This window comes from Electrona antarctica, assembly GCF_951216825.1.
Source record: "Electrona antarctica genome assembly, chromosome: 17".
Taxonomy (NCBI): Eukaryota; Metazoa; Chordata; class Actinopteri; order Myctophiformes; family Myctophidae; genus Electrona; species Electrona antarctica.
The window spans coordinates 24,699,927-24,720,630 of NC_136798.1; the positions used below are offsets into that span (position 1 = coordinate 24,699,927).

Below are 20,704 nucleotides of genomic sequence, written 5' to 3' on the forward strand. Positions count from 1 at the left end.
AACTTAAAACAAGATGAGCTTCACTTTAGTGACAATTACAAACAGCATAATTAAATGGTTAGATGTATACAAAAAAGATCACACCCGTGTGAAGTGAGGGGCGCTAATATATTAAAGGCTAACACATGTTGATTAGGTGATGTAATGGTGAGTGATGTAAAACAAACGGTGCCAAACATTAAACACCATTAACAATAAATTGACGATATGACGTAATAAGGCACATTATAACGTACATTTTCCCTTCATTGTCAATGGCGTTTACAAAACAAACATTGAACTAAAGACAAACATTAAACCTGTGTATAGGCCCTCTTGTTATATACAGTATAATGGACGTCATTTATCTTAGGTTTGATGTTTACCTAGTATCCTAGTTTCTTCAAGGCACAACATCACACACATAATGTGTCTGACGTGGAGGTTTGTTTCCCATGCTTTATGCGTTACTAATATGCATTGGGGCTCAATGTGCTCACACAGATTGTGTTGCGTGGCTCAATATTTCCCCCATTATCACCAGTGTGGGCTCTGTCTGCACACACCTAGGACTGAAACAAGAAGCTTTCTTATTTTCTTGCTGTGTGCTTCTCCATATGGGCCGGAAGAGTAGTGTTGGGGTGGGGTGCTTAATCAGAAAGCATAGAGGAAAGATTGATATTCCGGTCACACCACAGGGCTGTTGCTGGAGGCTCCTTTCATGCCTAATGCGAACAGCCAACTGAAGCCAATACGCAGCTTCCCATTATATGCAAAGCTGACATCAGAGTGTGCAGACAGAACTGCTCGACTAGCAGCTTGGAACAAGTCAGACAAGGTTAGAGTCAGTAACCTCTTTAAACCTGGTGTCTGTATTTTGAGAAACATTGTGCGGTGAAAATGTTAAAACCACAGCCTGCCTTAGATGTCTCTAAGACAACTTTCATGGGCTGACTTCCATGGGCTGACTTTGAAATAATTTGGTAACTTCAGACCAATTCTTTCAAAATAATTTAATAAACAAAGGAGACATAGTTTGAATAATCGTATAATTGTTACACTTAATTGTCAAAGTGAATTTGATGGGTTATTAACTTGTTGCGGCGAACCACCAACCAGATGAGGTGTTGAAAAATGAAGCTCTGAATTCTAAGGAGCATCTCGAGGTTGAAAACAAAACTCAAGGTCCTCACTATCAAAACACTGTGTGCACATACTATGCTGCTCGGGTCTTGCTGTTGCATTGCCCGTTTGCAATCTGCAGTTTAAACTTTTACAGTATTTTCATCCCTGGCTGCCATTGTAAATAAATATACCGGTAATAAAAAATATAAAATGTTGACGTACAGTACATGGTTTAATAAAAATAATACAAGCCCAAAATATTTACAGTTTCTCACACACACACACACACACACACACACACACACACACACACACACACACACACACACACACACACACACACACACACACACACACACACACACACACACACACACACACACACACACACACACACACACACACACACACACACACACACACACACACACACACACACACTACCTGGGTTAGCTAACGTGTTGTACTTGAAAGTTGACATTAGAATCCCTTGGTCAAATAACATCGGCGTGTGGCGTGATAAGAACCAGAGGGTTGTTGCTGGCTGCAATGCTACCCCATTGGCTGAGGTGTCGGCTGGAGGCAAAAAGTGTCTGGTTGCCTAGAGACGAGGCAGCCAATCAGGACGATAGCCCGTCACTACGGCAGCCAATGAGAAAGATAGGTCGCTACTACAGCAAGTGGGCGTGAAAGCCAAGCAGAGAGAAAATAGACCAGCTGTGCTTACACAGCAGCTGGTAAAAACATTACACACCACCTTTGAGCCTGGAAGATACTGTAGAGAGAATAAATCGAAAACAAGACAATATACTTACTATTATTAAGTACCTGGCATCTCTATATTTGGACTAAACCCAATATTCCAAAAATGTCCACAAAAAGCAGATCTACAAGCTCACAACAAAGCATTGTGAGCTTGTAGATCAACTATTTGTTTAGTGAAGTATAGTGAAGTGCTTAAATTCGCTACAGATGCTTTTGCCTTTACTGTGCAGAACAGGTAATGTTTTTATGTCTTCTATTGGAATTCATGCATTGAGAAAAAAGAAAGAAAACAATCTCAAAGCAACTACAACCCCCCCCCAAGGAGCCTATATGATGTGCTCTTCAAAACCAGCTCTTATACAATAGGAAGTGTGTTTTCCTTTTGAGAGTGGGTGGTAGCAATGGAGAGGATGCAAGGTGATGAGAAGCATCTGGTCCTTGAACCCACCCCTGGAGAATGGGTGTGTAACCAAGACAAGTGGGATGCTCCAATGAATCCTTTATGACGGGGTATTTCAGAAACAAAGCAGGGCGTAACCATGGGTTGTGGGAAGTTAAATTGTTCCTCAAAAATCCCCTAATAACTCTGAACTAGAGAAGGTACCTAAAAAAATGTATATGCTACCAAATACTTCTCACTATCAAAATGTCAAGTAAAAATACCCCTGTGTGAACTGAGTGGTGCAACTCCGTGTGGGGCTCCCTGGGGGGGTCCCCGGAACATCCAGACCCCCAGGAACGCGCCCATGGGGCAGGGCCGGTTCTGGCAAGCCACCCCACGTACAAAACAGTCGGGAAATGACAAAGATACCGTATGGGGGTCCCCAGGGGGTCCCTCTACTGTACTGTACTGTACTGTACTGTCACACCCGAAATCACAAAATGCTAAAAACTCAGCTTCCCATCATGCAGCTGTGCACAGTGTGAAGCTCAACAGCGCCACTTTGTCACCTGTTGCTAGGCAACAGACATAGGGGTTGACATTGCTGCACCACTCAAAAAGAATATAAACAGCAGCGATGCAGCGTGACAGTGAGTCCCGGGTTCAAATCCTAAGCGTGACCTTTGCTGCGCGTCACTACCCACTCTTTCCCCGTTTCCTGTCAAATCTATACTTTACTATCAATAAAGGCAGAAGAAAGCTATGGAAAAGAAATACATGATCCTCATCGCCCACTACAGTACAGGGTAAAGTGCTAAGAAAGGCTGTTATTGGTTTTATGTCCAAGAAAAATGAAAAAGAAAACCTGAATGCCTTTTCATTTCAGCACCTACACAGAGGCAGAGTTGCATACATGTTCCTGGGGCAAGGTATACTGTATTGTTTTGTAGTGTTCTATTAGTTTCCTGCCATTGGTCAGTCTGGCATATTTGAGAGAGAGAGAGAGAGAGAGAGAGAGAGAGAGAGAGAGAGAGAGAAAGAGAGAGAGAAAGAGAAAGAGAAAGAGAAAGAGAAAGAGAAAGAGAAAGAGAAAGAGAAAGAGAAAGAGAAAGAGAAAGAGAAAGAGAGAGAGAAAGAGAGAGAAAGAGAGAGAGAGAGAGAGAGAGAGAGAGAGAGAGAGAGAGAGAGAGAGAGAGAGAGAGAGAGAGAGAGAGAGAGAGAGCGAGAGAGCGAGAGAGAGAATGATAAATAATATTTAGAAATTTTACTTCACAGCAAGCACAGTGCTCATTACATGCTTCAATATAAAACACCAAAACAATGTAAACAAGGGTGTCTGCATCTAAATGTGCAATTTCAGCTGAAGGGTGACCTGTAGTGAAACTTAGAGATGCATATCAAAGCTCAATTAAACCGCATGAACCTTATTGCCATATCCTGTGCATGTCATAATACTGATAGGCAAACATTCTGCAAAAATAGTCCATCTACATTCTACAAGCTCACAGAGTGATGTGTTGCAAATGCAGTGAGTTTGTACATTGCCATTTATGACGAAGAGATTTGGTCTACTGTAGACTAAGTGATAAAAGGAGGGGGCCAAGTACAGAGATCTGGGGATTTATCTAGGATTTGTGTTTAAGTTTAGCCAATAAACCTAGTTAGGAGCACTAGGTGCAGTGGTAAAGACCCTGCCCACCACCACGGAGGTTGTGGGTTCAAATCGTTCAGGGGAGGAAAGCCAGGCGGGGAGGGTGATATTGGTCATATTGGATAGGTGCTGGGGCAGAACCTGTCAGCAGAGTGTCGGGTGTTCCCGGTGGGGGCAGTAGGATGCCACAGCAGTGACAACAGACATGTGCGTGGGGAGGAATTCATTGGCATAACAAAAAAATTGGCTACCAATAAAAATAATAATTATATATCTAAGAATACTAGATGAAAAGACAACTTGTTTCTTGCACTTCCATCACATGTTCTTTAGCTGCTGGAGGCCAGACAGCAGTTGACGAGGTGTGAGGGTCAGTGAGCCAGTGAGCAGTCTGCAGACCTATATGGTGCTCGGTGTGCAGCTAATGAGACATGCCGTTAGCCTGTCACTGAGAATCCCCTCTGACAGCAAATGTTTTGTAAGGCCCACACAAGGTAACTCCACCATCTCCATCAGAAATTACACATGGCTCCAGATAAGGCAAGCGGTGGTTTATTGTCTGTGTGTGTGTGTGTGTGTGTGTGTGTGTGTGTGTGTGTGTGTCGTGCGTGCGTGCGTGCGTGCGCGCGCACGCTCGTGTTTCCCTTAAAAAGATACCAAATGGTTAAAGATAGGAGTCCATATCAAATGTGACAACAGATAACACACATGACTTGAGATCATTTCTTTGTGAGGAGTCGGCAGCAGCGAGGTGGCTTCCTTGAGCGGGAGGTAAATGGCCCGGGGACTCCGATTCATAGCACACAGGAAAGGAAAATAAGAGCTCTGGTGCACATCAATAGCAAACACATGCTTCAGTGAACCTGAAGGCAATTTCACCTCAGAATTTCTAACTGCAGGACCTTCCAATTCTTGTGGCTTATTGCGTATTTAATATCTAAGCCCGGCTCCTCCTGTCTACATGTCGAAGTGTCCTTGGGCAAGACACTGAACCCCAAATTGCTCCCGATGTGCTGATTGGTACCTTGCATGGCTTCCGCTGCAATCGGTGTATGAATGGGTGAATGTAATGCACAATCTATGTAAAGCGCCTTGGATAAAGGCGCTATATAAATGCACCATTTACCATTTAAGCCTTAATCTCAAACCCTCTGATTAAGTAATCAGTCTGCACTCCACAAGAAAAGACTTCACTCCCAGAATTATCTGAAGCCCATCAGTTGAAAACCCATGCATTAGAGCTATGCGACTCTCGACAGAACGTTAGCTGGAACTAACTCAATTTAAGCCTAATTGCTTCTGCTGTTTGACGAATCGCTTTTGGATATTAGGCAAACACCTTTTTAGGCAAATAATTAGGGAAAGTTAGGGGAATGTGTGGCAAATCTGCAAAATACTGTAAATTAAATAAAAAGATCTTTCACTAGCTTTCTTCACAAATGTGTTCATGAAAGGTGTCTACTATCACCTTTTTAACAGCTGCTTGTAAAGCTGCTGGTTATACAATGCCCATGAAACTTACACGACCAGACCGACACCCTGTTGCTGTATTTAGTTTTTGTTGTTTTTCATACTACTTACTTACTTTGTCTATTTACTATTTGTATACTATCTTTGGTGAGAACCACATATAACGACTCCTTGGGTTTCTTTTCTCACCTGGACATATTTCTCTTTTATTGATGTTACCCTATTTTTGTACTGTTTTTATCGTGCGAATAAACTAAACTAAACCATAGTCATACTGACGAGTAGTTCTGTAGTTCTGATTGGCTGCCTCGTCTCTACACAACCAGATACTTTTAATGCCATCGTCTACTCTAAATGGTCGCGCAAACCCGCCACCATGATGCCTCAGAATTATTTAGGCCAACTAATTTCAGCATAACAGTGCAGTGCAGCTAAACAGTGCGTAGACCTGCATGAGAGCACACCCGCTGATTTAATGGTTAACAGTAACACATTTGAGTCTCAGTCGAGTCACTGTACCCGCAGACCCCCACGCAGAATACCGCGGACCCCCACACAGACTACCACGGACCCCGCGCCGACCTCTGCGGGGACCCCCGTTGGACCCATGGACCCCCACGCCGACCTCCGCGGGGTCTCATTAGGAGAGACGAGGCATTCTTTCTGCAGCGGTAAACAGGGAAGTGACCGGACCGCGCATGAACGAAAAGCGAAGCGTATGGTGGCCTTGGAGTCGAACTCAAATAAAAAAAAGGAAAAAATTCAGAATATTCTTCTCTCGTTTGATATCATTGAAGATGCAATAGGACAGGGCTACTCAACTTAAGATGGCTCAGGGGCCACTCAGCTAAATACCAAATGTCCAAGCGCCGCAAGCGTAAATAATGTTGGTCATATATTGGATTTTTTAGTCAGTGGTTTTCTAACACACTATAGTAGGCCTAGTAGTAGTCTAAAAATTGAGGAAACACACAGAAAACGGCACAACTATTACATGGAGGGGGAGAGAGAGAGAGAGAGAGAGAGAGAGAGATGGGAAGGGAGAGAGCGAGAGAGGGAGGGGGAGAAAGAAAGAGCGAGAGAGGGAGGGAGGGGGAGAGAATGAAGGAGAGAGAGGGAGGGATGGAGAGAGAGACAGCGGGAGAGATTTCTTACTTAATGTGACACTTGAGTCTGCATTTTCGCCACTCAGGAGGTCTAGCTCGTATATGGAATTTATGGATTTATGGACTGTCGCGCGCATGCATGGTGCTTGTCACTGAGAGCATTGCGCTGTTTTGACTTGATCATTCCCATTGTTCAGAAGGCACTTTCACACATACCGGTAGTTTGATCCGAATCAAGCCAGGAGGATCTTCTTTGCACAAAGCACAAAACATGCTGTTTTCTGTTCACGCCCGTATAACTTGTTTTGCATATGACGGTGTTGTTTACCGAACGCGAGCCGATCTGTTCTGTTCAACGCGTCGTGGATGTATGCTGCAGCTGTGCTTATGTGGACTTGTAAATCGACAACACGCCCACTTTTTGTCAGCAGGAAGAACAAACAGCTCAGTAGCGCATGATCGCATCGTGTGGTTAGAAATGCTAGAAATGACTTTTCCACACTGATAGCACAACTAAAATATTTTTGACCATGACGGGCCGGCGGGCCGCACAGACATGTTGCATGGGCCACATGCGGCCCGCGGGTTGAGTAGCGCTGCACTAGGACGTGTACACACGTCATTGCAAGCCGTCGGTTGGATTGCTTATGACGTGTGGGCACGTCGGATGGACGGAACCTGTTAATATATATAAAAATAATGAATCAATTATCAATTAATTACCAGCTGCTGCCTTATATCTCCAGAATTGTGCTATGAAATGTAAATATCTGTATTTATGTGTGTGGAAAAACAACAGGATCTGTCCAGGTGACTCTGAGAGTGTACAAATACAACCAAATGGACTCCTAACAGACCATTTCTACAGTCTCAGAGTTTATTGTTATAAAAGGGTCCTTTGGTTCCATTTGTAGTAGGCTAAGGCTACACTCACAGTTACAGAGTCACCTGGTCATATCCTGTTGTTTCCACACACACACAAATACAGATATTTACATTTCAGAGCACATTTCTGGAGATAAAAGGCAGCAGCTGGTAATTAATTGATAATTTATCAATTCTTCATTCATCGGAAGGATGGATGTCTATGGGATCTTTCTCTTGGCAATATCGGTAGAGGGCGCAGTGGAGTAACTAAAAGTGTTTTTCTTCCGGTGAAAATAAAAATCCCTTTCTGGCCAAAAAGTGCATTTTAAACAGTATGGGCGTGGTGTGGGGGAAAAAGCTGAAATATTGACTGTTAGGGGCTTAATTTAATTTGTCATGAATTAAATCAAGCCCTTAACAGTCATTATTTAACGGACATGCTAATGGTCCGGAGCTCCAAAAAGATTGAGAACCACTGATCTATTCTCGTAACCTTCCTTAAACTCACATGCGATTGCATGGTTATATGGGCACATTTCCTAATAATGGTGACTCAACCAGTCAATCCGTGGTAGGCCTGCACTTTACTTTGAAATTCTAATTCCCTTTTCTGTGGAAGTTATTGATATCAGACTTCCCATGCTGACAACATTGATGTGTCATCATACATACATCATCAGGTAATTTAGTGCACCAACTAGTGGTCGATAAAAACAAATCTTCAATTTCCTACATTACTAAATGAATGGTCAAGGACCACATGCAATACCTTCACGGACCACCAGTGGGCCACGGACCACCGGTTGAAAACCTCTGCTCTAATGCAATGTCATTAGAGCTATGGACCAGAGCTAGGTTTTCATTATTGTTGCAGCCCTTTGGGACATGATTTGTTATATTGGACTATAATAACATTTTACCTGACATACGGTATATTGCAATGTGCTAGTAAATGTAACGTCAGCCATTGTTGATTTAATTCATGTGTGAAAGGGTGAATTAACAGCCTCTAGAACATACTACAATGCCACAAATCCAATTAGGTCTGCTGAACAGCATTCCCCTCGCCGTTAGGTCTGCTCCCTCCGTTGAGTCTTTTAAATCACAACTTAAAACATTGTAATATTCACAAGCCTTTACATCACCGACATGATCTTGCACCTTTCTTTTTAGATTACTTTGTCCTATTTGCCTGTTCTATTATTGACGTCTTCTGCACTGAATTGTATTGTATTGTATTGCATTTTATTGCACTATATTCTGCCTTGTGAAGCCCTTTGGTACAATGAGAGTTGTTTTGAAATGTGCTATATAAATAAATTTGATTTAACCAGTCCTTGCAGCATGCAAGAAAAAAAAACATACAAGTAAATCTCACAACACCACTGAATGACACACACACTCACACTCACACTCACACACACACACACACACACACACACACACACACACACACACACACACACACACACACACACACACACACACACACACACACACACACACACACACACACAAATAGAATATTTCACAAGATATGGCTCCTTGGTTTACAGGTAGTTACAGGTAAACACTAAGGACTACAAATCTACATCACTGGATGGGAGAACAGCATTGCCCTTTAGAAAACTATTTATGATCCGGAGCAAAGGATGAGGTTAGCCCTCCTTGCACCTAATCGACTTTAGCCTTTTCTAGCACCAAATTACAATTACAATTTACAATTTAGGCATTTAGCAGACGCTCTTAATCCAGAGCGACTTACATTAAGCAAGAACAAAAAGCATGGGGATACATCACATATATAAACAGCATTTATCAAGAAACATGCGTAAGCTAAGAACGTAACTAGAACATATCTATATATAATGACACTATACATATAAGCTAAACATATATATTATACTATGCTGTACTGTTATTGTGCTGTCTACATGACATGCTATAAGTCTATTTCAAATGCTATCTAAGTCTAAAAAAGTGCTGTCTAAGGGGGTAGGGTAAGTGCTATGGGCCATGGTAGAGTCTGAAAAGGTGGGTTTTCAAACTACGGCGGAAGATCGGGAGTGATGCTGCAGTTCTGATTGCAACGGGATGTGCGTTCCACAGTTTTGGGGCCAGAAGGGAGAAGAGTTTGGGACGTGTGGAGCGTTGTCCAAATGAATATGTATGATAGGTTGGAGGAGTTGCTTTGGAAATTGCATAAATTATCATCGCCGTACCTGGTCCCCAAATGGAAATGTTAAGACTAACACTCATGCATATTTTGTGGAGAAACTTGTGCAGGATTCGTTTGACTTTTTCACAGCATTTGTCCATGGAAAGTCCTTGCATATTGATACAGAAATAAAGATTACTGTTGATTCACAAAACAAGAATGGCTGGAAATCCTCTCTCTTAAAAAGCAACATGCAAAATAAGCTTTTTGATCCACCTAATGCTGGGAGAAAATTGGTCTCAGTTCCACCACATGCTAACAGCACAAGCTTGGTAGGCATCACACTAAAAGTACCCAAGCGTATATTATTCACAGTAGAGGTAAAACTGCAACTGGCTTCAAACAGACAATTTTGCCAGTGTGTCCATTCAAAGGCTGCACCGCTTACAAATACCTGAACTTCTCTCCAAAATACTTCACTAATCACTGATAAAAAGTGAGTATGGTTTTCTCCACCTCAATCAAAATTACGCTGCTGAGGCATGCAACAAATGAATTAGGGCAGACATACTTCTGGAACATTGTTTATTTTTTTCCCCCTTCATGATTAGAAATTAGATGATGTTCAACCTCTTTGTGCATCCGCTGGAGTGGGGATTTGAAGCTGTGCCCATTATCTACACACTCCAGCTCTGAATGAAAGCTCACATGTAGTTCAAGGGCTAATGAACAACATTCACAAAGCTTATCTGCTGCCTGCTTTTCATACAGTGCTCCAGACTGACCACACAATACAAGTCACAATAACAGCTGTAGATAAGCACACTTTTGAGTATTAATTTAGGTGTGAGTGTATACTATAAATGTAACCAGGGCAGGAATTTCACGGCGGCCACGGCGGCCATGGCCGTCGTTGCCCCTCTCTTTGGCCTTGTGCCCCTCGAAAAAGTATATGCCCAGACGGCCACAGTGGCCGCGGTGCCCATGTGCCCCGACCGGCGCCCACAGCAGTTCATTTTACCGTTTGTCCTCTGCGCAATTTTCCAGTCATTACGGTAACCTTCCCCAAACGTCTCGCGCAGACTTGTATTGTCTGTAGGCTATTGTAGTTGTGTTGCCATTTGCCAAGTGGTTTGATTATTTCGCGTTACTTTGCCTCCTCCCTCCTCCTCCTCCGCTCCATGCACGCATACACGCACTGACAGCTCTCACTCACACTGACACTCAGCGCTTCAGGATTATTATCACACAGAGCCCGTGTGTTAAGACCAACGTGACTCGTCTTCATGGACATATAAACTCACAAAACAACACCACGCAACAGCATAGACTGCAGGACTCCTCCACCATTTACCACGCTATCGTCTGCTACGTTAGTTGACAGAGTAAATTGTTTAAACAGCCAACGCTGGCCACTACACGGCTAATATCGCTAGCCAAACGCTAGTAGCCAAGCACCAGAGCGCGCTCACTGTACACCACGCGTCGCTCGCTTAATAATCATTCATTTCTGTATCAATGCGGACATAACGTGGTAAATGTTCATAAGCACACAATTGTACAAAATGCTTTTTACACTTGACTTATCTCCAGAGTCCTCAGTCCTGCAGCCCCACAATGCCATATGCCAGTCTAGCCTTAAAATCTACATTTATATGTTATTCAATATATTACTTTAGCACAAAATATAGGCTTTTCTAAACCAAGCCCTCATTCAAAAGTTATGTAAGTAATTAAGTAAATGTTATTTATAAAGCACCTTTTGAAACAAAGTTAGAAGGTGCTGAACAATTTGCACAGTATAAACAATAGAAGAAAATTAAAAACAAGGAACATATCACACAGTTGTGACTATAGCAGAAGAAAAACAAACAAGGCAGAACAGAAACAGGGCTATAAAAATGAATGTAGCCTATTTAAGAAGAACTATTCTGAACCAATGTTCGCCTTTAAATTAAAAAAAAATTAATCATCCTTAACCTTTAAGCTAAAATAATGATGACCGGGGACTTAAAATCATTGTTTTAATTGATGGCCTTCATGCCCTGGCACTTGGCCTTGTGCCCTCAAAAAGTTGACCACACTAAAGGCCAAGTGGCCTTGCCCCTAAAAGGATGAAATTCCAGGCCTGAATGTAACCAAATGGATCCATTTGGGGGTCTATTTGGTTACATTTGGGCCCTTTTATACCATCAATTTTACACTCCGTTACATTTTAGGATTTACAGTCTACTGTAGCTAGCATAATGCCAAGAACACAGCTTCATAGCCAGCAATGATATAGTACTACAACATAAAAAATTATGACATTTTAGGGAGATGGATTTCCTCTCTTTACCGGCGTTATGATAGCATACATAGAAGTGCAGTATAGCTCTTGCATGTGCATTGCGTACCTAATCATGCCGTGGGCATGTAGGGAAAAAAGTCTCCTTGAACTACTGAAATGCAGGAGTGCCAGATATTGTTATGCAACCAGTATTTTTTACTCATGAATTATCTTCCGCACTGCATCTAGTCCTTCACATCACAGTCAACGTACACTGGAAAATTCCCCAAATATATAATCTCAATATAACAGTAAGAAGCCCCGAGGACGAGAAGCGACCTCGCCCCGGCAGACTGCTGGCGCTTTGGCATGGGGGGGTCAGATCAACATATGTAATGAATTCTGTACTGGCCATATATGGAGCGTGTCTTGAGTGTGCAGGGTTTGATGAGGTCAGATCAACATATGGAATGTCATAAGAGGTCAGCTCCATATATGGAGATCCAAGGGTGGCAGCGGGGGAAGTGTCTTGAGTGTACAGGGTTTGATGAGGTCTGGCCATATATGGAGCATATATTGAGTGTACAGGGTTTGATGAAGTCAGATCAACATATGGAATGTTAGAACAGGTCAGCTCCATATATGGAGATCTAAGGCTGGCAGCGGGGGCAGTGTCTTGAGTTTACAGGGTTTGATGAGGGTCCAGATAGGGCCGGGCCTTCATTTTCGGGCCTGTTGAGAAGTCTAGTTTTCACCGGCTGCCAGGCGCGGCGGCGGCACCAATAACTTTGGGGCGGGCCCGTTTAGAGTTTGAATGGACAGGTATCAGTAAAAAGGGAGACATCAAAGAGGACGCGTGGTGGGTGGTGCGTGACCAAATATGGAGGCGTGACCGACGGACTGGAAATGCAGGTTTTCATAGTAAACTGCGACCTATGGTGTGTGTTGTAAAAGAGGCTACACAAGGTAATTTTGCCAGTAGATAAGATTTTGAAAGACAAAAGAATAATGGTCCCCCCTTTGGGCCCATTTGAATGTGCCATGCATGCTCAAGTGGCAGAGACACTAAACAGCAGCCTAGCAACAGACAAAAGCCATCACACAACTCCTGCGGCTCCTTCAAATATCATTTAAAGGAATTTCTGGCCAATAAGCAATGCCACAGAGTGGAGAGTTCTGCTGCTATGAATTAATGAAGTAGATTCCAGTTCCGTCCTTTTCAAGTCCCCTACAACAGAGATATGGCTGTATGCGAAGCAGATGGCCACTGCATGGAACAATGAGGCAGTGAGGAACCATTCACAGTTCCAATGACTTCATTTCTAGAATTTCTTCATCAACAACCCCCCAAAACGGACAACGGGGGATTTTTCATAAAGTCCTTCAGAAGTGAAGACAGTACAGGGTTTTGAGCAGAAGTAACCCAGACATTCACACTCTGCAACCCAGACACTCATTCTCTGCAGTTCAAGCAGCACAAAAACAAGACCACAAAGATAGCAGTGATAGGGGCTGGTTGAAGAAAGATGTAATGACGGCTCGATAACTGCCGGTCCCTCTGCACACTGATTGTCTGTGAATGTACAGAGCCAAAATTTCCCACTGATCCCGTCTTGAGCAAAAGATGGCTTTAATTGTACGCTGCCCCTCAGCAGACCCCTCGTTAGGGCAGAAGTGCAGGTCTTGGTGGGAGGCTGAGCAGCTTCTCACAGCAAAAAGACACAATACTCTTGTACTGTGCCTTGGGAACTGAACATGATTAACCAGAAAATATCCAGAGAATATGTGGAAGTCTGGGCCCTCCAGAAGGAGTGCATGCGTGGTCATCAAACTGCAAACTAACACTAACCTCTTTTGGAAATGTCTTGTACGTCAATGTGTGTGTGTGTGTGTGTGTGTGTGTGTGTGTGTGTACCAAAGTGCTTCACAAGGCAGAATATAGTGCAATAAAATGCAATACAGTACAAATCAGTGCAGAAGACGTCAATAATAGAACAACAGGCAAATAGGACAAAGTAATCTAAAAAGAAAGTTGCAACCTGAACTCAGTCAGGCTGCATTAGGCGCCAGCCCGGTCCATATAATTACTTTCTTTGTTTTTGTTGTCTTTTCAAGTCCTTTATAAGGCCTTATTTTCACATAAATTAATTGAATAGCTTTTTAATACTTTACGACTTCACAGTGTAAAAATGTACCTTGCGTGCTGCGTGAATGTCAAAGAAGGGCTTGGCTCGGACGCTGAAGGGCTCCTTCGTTTTGTCGATTTGGCCCGTTTTCATCTTCTCCATTCTGGGAGAAATTATCTCCTTCTCAATGCACAACAGGCGGATGTTGAAGTCACATTGGCCAACCGGCTGCCCCTGGAAAAAACAAAAAGCAAAAATCTACTCATTAATGAATCATCCCCCGGACATCTATGAAATATTATTACCAATATAAAAAGCAATATAGTTTATTTTCATAATAAAGTGCAAGGTTTTACTATCCCAATACTGACAAATCTCCAAGTCATGCATGAAAGATTAGTTTGTGGTTTTCAGCAATTTATTTCTCCAAGGTCATCAAACTGCAAACTAACACTAATCTCTTTTGGAAATGTCTTGTACGTCAATGAAAATGAAACATAAAAGAAAGTGCCAGTCCACTGCCATGGTAACAGTGTTATGGTCTGAATAATCATGAGCTGGAGGAGAATCATCCTCGTGGGGCTGAGAAGACTGACCGTATAGTTGCTACAATATTGACACCAAACCTAGTGTGCACAGTGCAATCAGCCTGTCTTTGATGTCGCTATGACAACAGGACTATGCCTTTGCCTGTTGCCACATGCAGTAACTGTGAATAGAAGAGCACCAACTGTCCAACCAATCAGCAATCGGCTGTCCGGAGCCGTCACAGCCTCCACCAAACGGGTCGGGCCACCAAGGCCAAGCCAAGGTTCCACCAAGCCCATCTGTCTGTCCACTGAGAGTATGGGGGAAGTAAAGGGCAATGAAAGCTGACGCTCTCGCCTGCGGTTTCTCATTAATTTGGCTGGTTGAGAAGAGCTAAATTAAAAGATTATGTCTGTCTGCCGGAACGGCTTTCAAGTGTAAACTGGAGGAGAGGAGCTGGGTGGAAATCACTTTGGCGATAACTGAGTTTTACAATGTGAAGGCCATTTCCGGTTCCAAAATGGGAGTCTGTTCAACTGATGTTTAGTATAGATCGTCTTAGTAGACACAGATCTAAAATGACAGGAGAGCTTTGTAGATTGTAGTGTTTGCATTGCAACACAAAAAATAGCCGAGAGCTCTTCATGGAAACTATTTTCCATGTGAATTCAGTTTCTGAAATGGCAGTTATATACACGTTATTCCAGGGAAAACCATTGAAGTATGCAAGTTAAATATTTATTACTGCATGCTGGATTTAATGCTTTCCACTTGTCCACTTGATGAACTTCACTTAAAACACAAAGTCTCTCAATCATGAGCAGTGTTGGGCAGTAACAAGTTACTAGTTACATATTACTGTAATATTATTACTTCTAACAAGTAGTATAACGAATTACTCTGCAGAAATAGTAATATATTAAAGGACCACTTCACCACTTTTCAACTTATCTTCCTATAATTGGTCCTAACTAATGTTCATGATAGAATACCACAATTTTTTACTACTCAGTCTGTGTCTCACAAGAAGGCTGTGGGCAGTTCAGAAACCCGTCCACCAGTGACATCATCGATGGTGAATCCAAGCTAATAGAAACGGCAGGCTTTCTTTTCCTGAAAAGTTGCAATGCAAAAGTTGAAGCCATCGTTCTCACGATAATAAAAATCTAAATATATTTTAAAACAAATCTTGTTTAAAATAAAATCTGCCTAATGATGATGTCACTGGTGGACGGGTGTCCGAACTGCCCAAAGCCCTCCTATGAGACACAGACTGAGTAGGAAAAAATGGTGGTGTTTTATCATGAACATTAGTGAGGACCAATTATATGAAGAGATGTTGAAAAGTGGTGACGTGGTCCTTTAACTATTTACTCCGCCAAAACACGCTTCGTTACTCGTTACAAATGAGCGTCATTTGTTTTTGTTCATTTGTTCAGTTATGCACTCATAGTAGATGGTTGTTGCATGGCATGCAAAAATAGAACAGATCTACAAGCTATCAACGGGTAAAAACAGATGCGTTGTAGCTTGTAGATCTGTTTTTGTTAGCCTGCGCACAGTTATGATGTAGCGTATGAGTCTATGCGACACTCGCTTCACTTCCAAAAAACAACAGAGACAGACAGACATGACAGAGAAATGTATCGGTATTATTTTTCATTCTTGTCTGTCGAAGATGCCAAGTATATTAATGTCTAAACGTGTTGAAGCATCCGTTAAAAAACGCACAAGAAACACAGAGCCCCCCCCCACTCTTTTGCGGGTGGAAGGGGCCCAGTTGAAAAGTAATATGTAACTATTACTCTTGATTCCAACTAATAAGTAATGTAATATTATTACTTTTTCTAAGGAGTAATAAGTAAAGTAAACATATTACTTTCCTAAGTAATATTGCCCAACACTGATCATGAGTGTGTTTTGGCTGTTGGTTCCTATTCCCTTTAAGAGCCAGATGTGCCTGCCTGTGTACTGCTAATTAAATGATGGAGTTGGAGGAGACGCAAAAAGTTTTCTGCAAAAGGTAAAAGATCTGCTTGTGCATGAAGTGAAATTGCGTATCTGCGTAACCATCTATAGGGACAGCAGGGATCCAATGCTGAGGTGAAATTGACGTGGGGGGGAGGTAGTGGAGACTGTGAGTGAGTGTGTCCTTGTCTTCAGGAATAACCAGAAGTGCTGCACAATGGCAAAAGGGATATAATGATGTCAGGAGACAGGGGAAATACAAGTTCCCTGCTGCTCACCTAATGTGTATTTGGGCATGCTGTTCAGAATCAAGCCTTCTGGTGCCGTGTAATGTGCCCTAATTTAAGTCCAAGAGACATCTGTGATATCTTGTCATATGAACTTAATAATCACATGCTCATTCTCTTCATTTAAACCACTTGTGGAACAGCTGTACAGCTCTGCCTCCTGCATGGCAATGCATAGCAGTCCAAGAGACATCCATGACGGATGGCGATGTCAAGGGCTGTTCACACCAATAATGATACCTGATGATTAATATAACGATAATGATGTGAACATCCATACTGATAAATGATTGTGTTAACATTGGCTGTATAGGAGCCACAACATGGATATTGAATACATGTTGGCTAAAAGTGTACTTGAAATAAACACGTCTCTCACTCTCCTCCACCTCTTATTCTTAGAATCCATATTCTATTCTCTCTATTCTAATTTCAGCTGCAATGCTGTACATGAGTGATGTGCTGTTGTATTGTAGTCAGATGAGTGGCACCCTGTCAATTCAGATCTATTTTTTGCGAGCACAGTGTACACACATTGTGAACCAGCTAGTTATATATAGTCTGGTTCAAATCTTATTATGTGCTCTTTAAATAAGACTGTGAACTTTAGACAAAGCTCAATCCCTTTCATATTTTTCACACTGCCCCCTAAGATAGTAATGCACAAGCAATTTGCCTAGCCACACCTCATTTTAAGACCAACAAGCCCCTGGCCGCACAGATGGGTGCAAGTGCATACCACTGTTTGGGTTGTAAACTAGCAATAACAGTTGTGCTGCGCTAGGGCCCTGTGCCAAAGAAAACGGCATAATCTGCAGGGTTTTTCTTTCTGACTGTTATATTATATATATATCTGATCCCATACCAGTGGGCCTATTCAGTAGTTCAATATTGTCCAATATATGGATGCAGGGCAGACAGTGACATGATGTAACTCCAAGGCATTTGACTGTTGCTCTGCCACTGATTTAGGTAAAGGCCACATCTTTTCTCTAGAGAGTTCTATGGAAGTAAAGGGTAAAATGGTCTATTTAAGTGGAGGAGGTTCTGGGCAGCCAGTTTGTGGGTTAGTTGCTGCTAACATTTCTGTTCATTTCATCTTATGTGTGAGACAGCTCAGCTCTATATATAGCTTAATACTCTATTTATGTAACTCCATTGTAAATTTGTAGCTAATCTGTCAATGTGCTGAAAACATTTGTTTAGATTATAGCACTTGGGGAAGGCAATTAAAATGGAATAAAAAGCCACATTTGAGGATAAAAGGATTAACGCAATCAGGAAACAAAAAACAAAACAAATTTGAACAATCTAATGACAGCCTCCTTAAAATTATTGTGATTATGAAATAATGATCCCTTTGTGCCGGAAAATTGCTAATAAATGTTATTTATTTTAATCAACAGTGCCAAACCCTACTGTTAGTCCAGGGATAGAGTAGTACAGTGTAAGTAGACAATCATGTGTCTCCTAAATAACAATAACTATAACTATAAATATATAATTTCCACACCACAATCATGACAACGACCATCAGCGTTTGGATCCCTTTCAGAGCGATGTTAAGAGAATGATAGAAACATTGACAAAAAAAATCTAAATTCAAGAGAAGAACATCAGGGATGCGATCCCAGTTGTTCACCAACCAATCTTTAAGAGAGTGCATTGCAGAGAATGCGCTCTCCCCTGCTGTGTTTGTTTGTTGAAGCACCTGGCCAAGCTGGATGAACTGCGGGGGAATCGAATCCTATCCACGGTGGTGAGCAGGAACTTCACCCCTGCACTACCCAGATGCCCCTGGTGATGCGCGGGCCAGCCCGTTGCCCGCCGGTCATGCGGAACGGGCGGACGGGGCAAGGGTTTCAGCGCAATTATTGCGGGGTGGGCTGCACATTATGTAAATTGATAGGGAAATAGCCCAGTCCCCCCTCCCCTCTCTCTGTCGCGATTGAATGGACTGGATTTGCTGCCTGTTGAAAAGCCAATCGGGCCAATCGGTAGGCTACTTTTTATTTTTGCAGGGCGGGCGGGTCATTGATTAATATATATTGTTTTGCGGGCGGGTTGGCTCCCGTGGCTGGACGGGTCGAGCGGATTATGAAAAAAAGCCGGCCCGCGCATCACTACCCTGCGCAGTGTTGCACATATCATGGCTCTGACTGAAGCCATGACACAAATAATCAGTGTCGGATCGAAGAAATTGCACGTCTAAAACTGTTACTTTTCAGAAAACATTTTCAAAAACATTTCATTGCTTAAATATTTAGAAAACCAAGCCACAGACGCACTTAACCACTTTCAACCTGATGTCTCTACTTTAAGCATGTCATTATAGCTGTCAGTGTCAACCATTCAACAACATTCTGCAAAATGTTTTCAAAGGTAGAAATAATAGCAGATCTACAAGCTCACATGTCGCATCATGACATGCTGTGAGCTTGTAGAACTGACGTTGTTGCTGCTTTTGCGCAATACTGTCATACAATGAAGTCTAAAAAAGCCCTTACTTTAAAAAAAGAAATACGGAGATACACGGTGTCTTGCCCAACATTCATTTTCAGTGAATGTGCAGTGACTGTTCCTAGAACAACTGTTATCATGTCCCACACATTCTGCACCATCTGTCAAGATGTAAGTGTGAGTGATTGAGAGCATGTACTGTACTGCCTGTTCAGTAGGTAATGCACACTGTAATCCTGGGTGCTACACTAACTCTGGTAAATCTGCCTTTATGATGTGAAGGTGACTTACGTCACCTCAAGATTATTTGATTAATCAAAAGTTATTGATATAATCATTGCAACAAAAATAATCTGATGAATCAGTCTAACAGCCCTAGAAGAGCATGGTAAAGAAACAAAAAAAGAAGCCAACTTGTTCGCAGAAAGCAAAAAGCATCCGATCTGTCAAGCTACAATTCGGTGAATTATAGAACAGCTCTTAAGGGAACACTTTACAGTAGAAGAAAAAAGTGCGTCTATATATAAGCATGCATGAAATGTTAAAACAGAGGGAATCTGTGGGAACAGAAATGAAGCCTTCTTTATGAGAGAAGATAGCTGAACAAACAAAAAAGTCGTAAAAAAAAAAGAGACCCAACAAAAGATGGATCTTGTTTGAAAGCTTAGTGATTCTCTGAGCTAATTTGAAATCAAAGCCATATAGGCAGTGCAGAAGGACCAGTGAGAAGCAGCATCATATGCAAACTCCCATCTGGGTTGTTTAATGCTAGGGACAAGAAAAATGTGTGTGCATTATTTCTTTATTTTATTTTTTACATTTTTAAGAAGTTTTCAAATATTTCAAAAATAGCAGATCAACAAGCTCAAGGCATCATGGGAAACCCCATAAAGGACCCATGGGGAGCCAGTTACAAACATTCACACAGAACATTCTTGGGTGTATGACTGTGGGGCATTGATTCACGTTTTCACAAAAACATTATGCAGGAGTGTCCGTGACAGAGATAACATAACAATTCTTACAGTTAGCGGAATTCCCCTTTTAAGGAGAATGTATGCAATGTATGAATGTGGGTGTGGGCTGTGGGCTGGGTCGTAGCTGAGTGGGTAGACAGGCCATCTAGGAATCCGAAGGTCACTGGTTCAGTGGTTCACTGTCGGTTGGGTCCACCCAGTCTATGTATTGAAGTGTCCATGAGCAAAACACTTAACCCTTAACTTCATGTGCTGCTGTATTAATGTCAGCCACTGCTCCTAATAGTTAGGATGAGTTAAATGCAGAGGAAAAATTAACGTATACTATCTGCAAATGCACATGTAACGTAGCAAATCCCAATAACAACCAAAGGGAAGTATTATATATTGCTACAATGCAAGAAAACATTAAATAAACTCTACCAACATTTTGTCATGACAAGTCTTCATCAGGGAATAGATCCATTATGACCTTTTTGAAAATCGAAGTCACCCCCTCTTCTAGGAAAACCACTTTCTCTATGCCCAATTGCCCATGTAACTCAATAAAGTGTGCTGAAACAGTAAGTGCTTTTCTTTTACATCT

The 20,704-nt window shown here is 42.1% G+C and overlaps 1 protein-coding gene across 1 annotated transcript in view; it reads right to left on the reverse strand.

Annotated features, from left to right (window-relative positions):
* Positions 1 to 20,704, reverse strand: part of rngtt (RNA guanylyltransferase and 5'-phosphatase) — a 100,511-nt gene that overhangs the window by 36,144 nt on the left and 43,663 nt on the right. Inside the window, exon 11 of the mRNA XM_079525898.1 lies at positions 13,968 to 14,132. Within this exon, the coding sequence (XP_079382024.1) occupies positions 13,968 to 14,132 (165 nt within the window). The remainder of the gene's footprint in view (positions 1 to 13,967; positions 14,133 to 20,704) is intronic.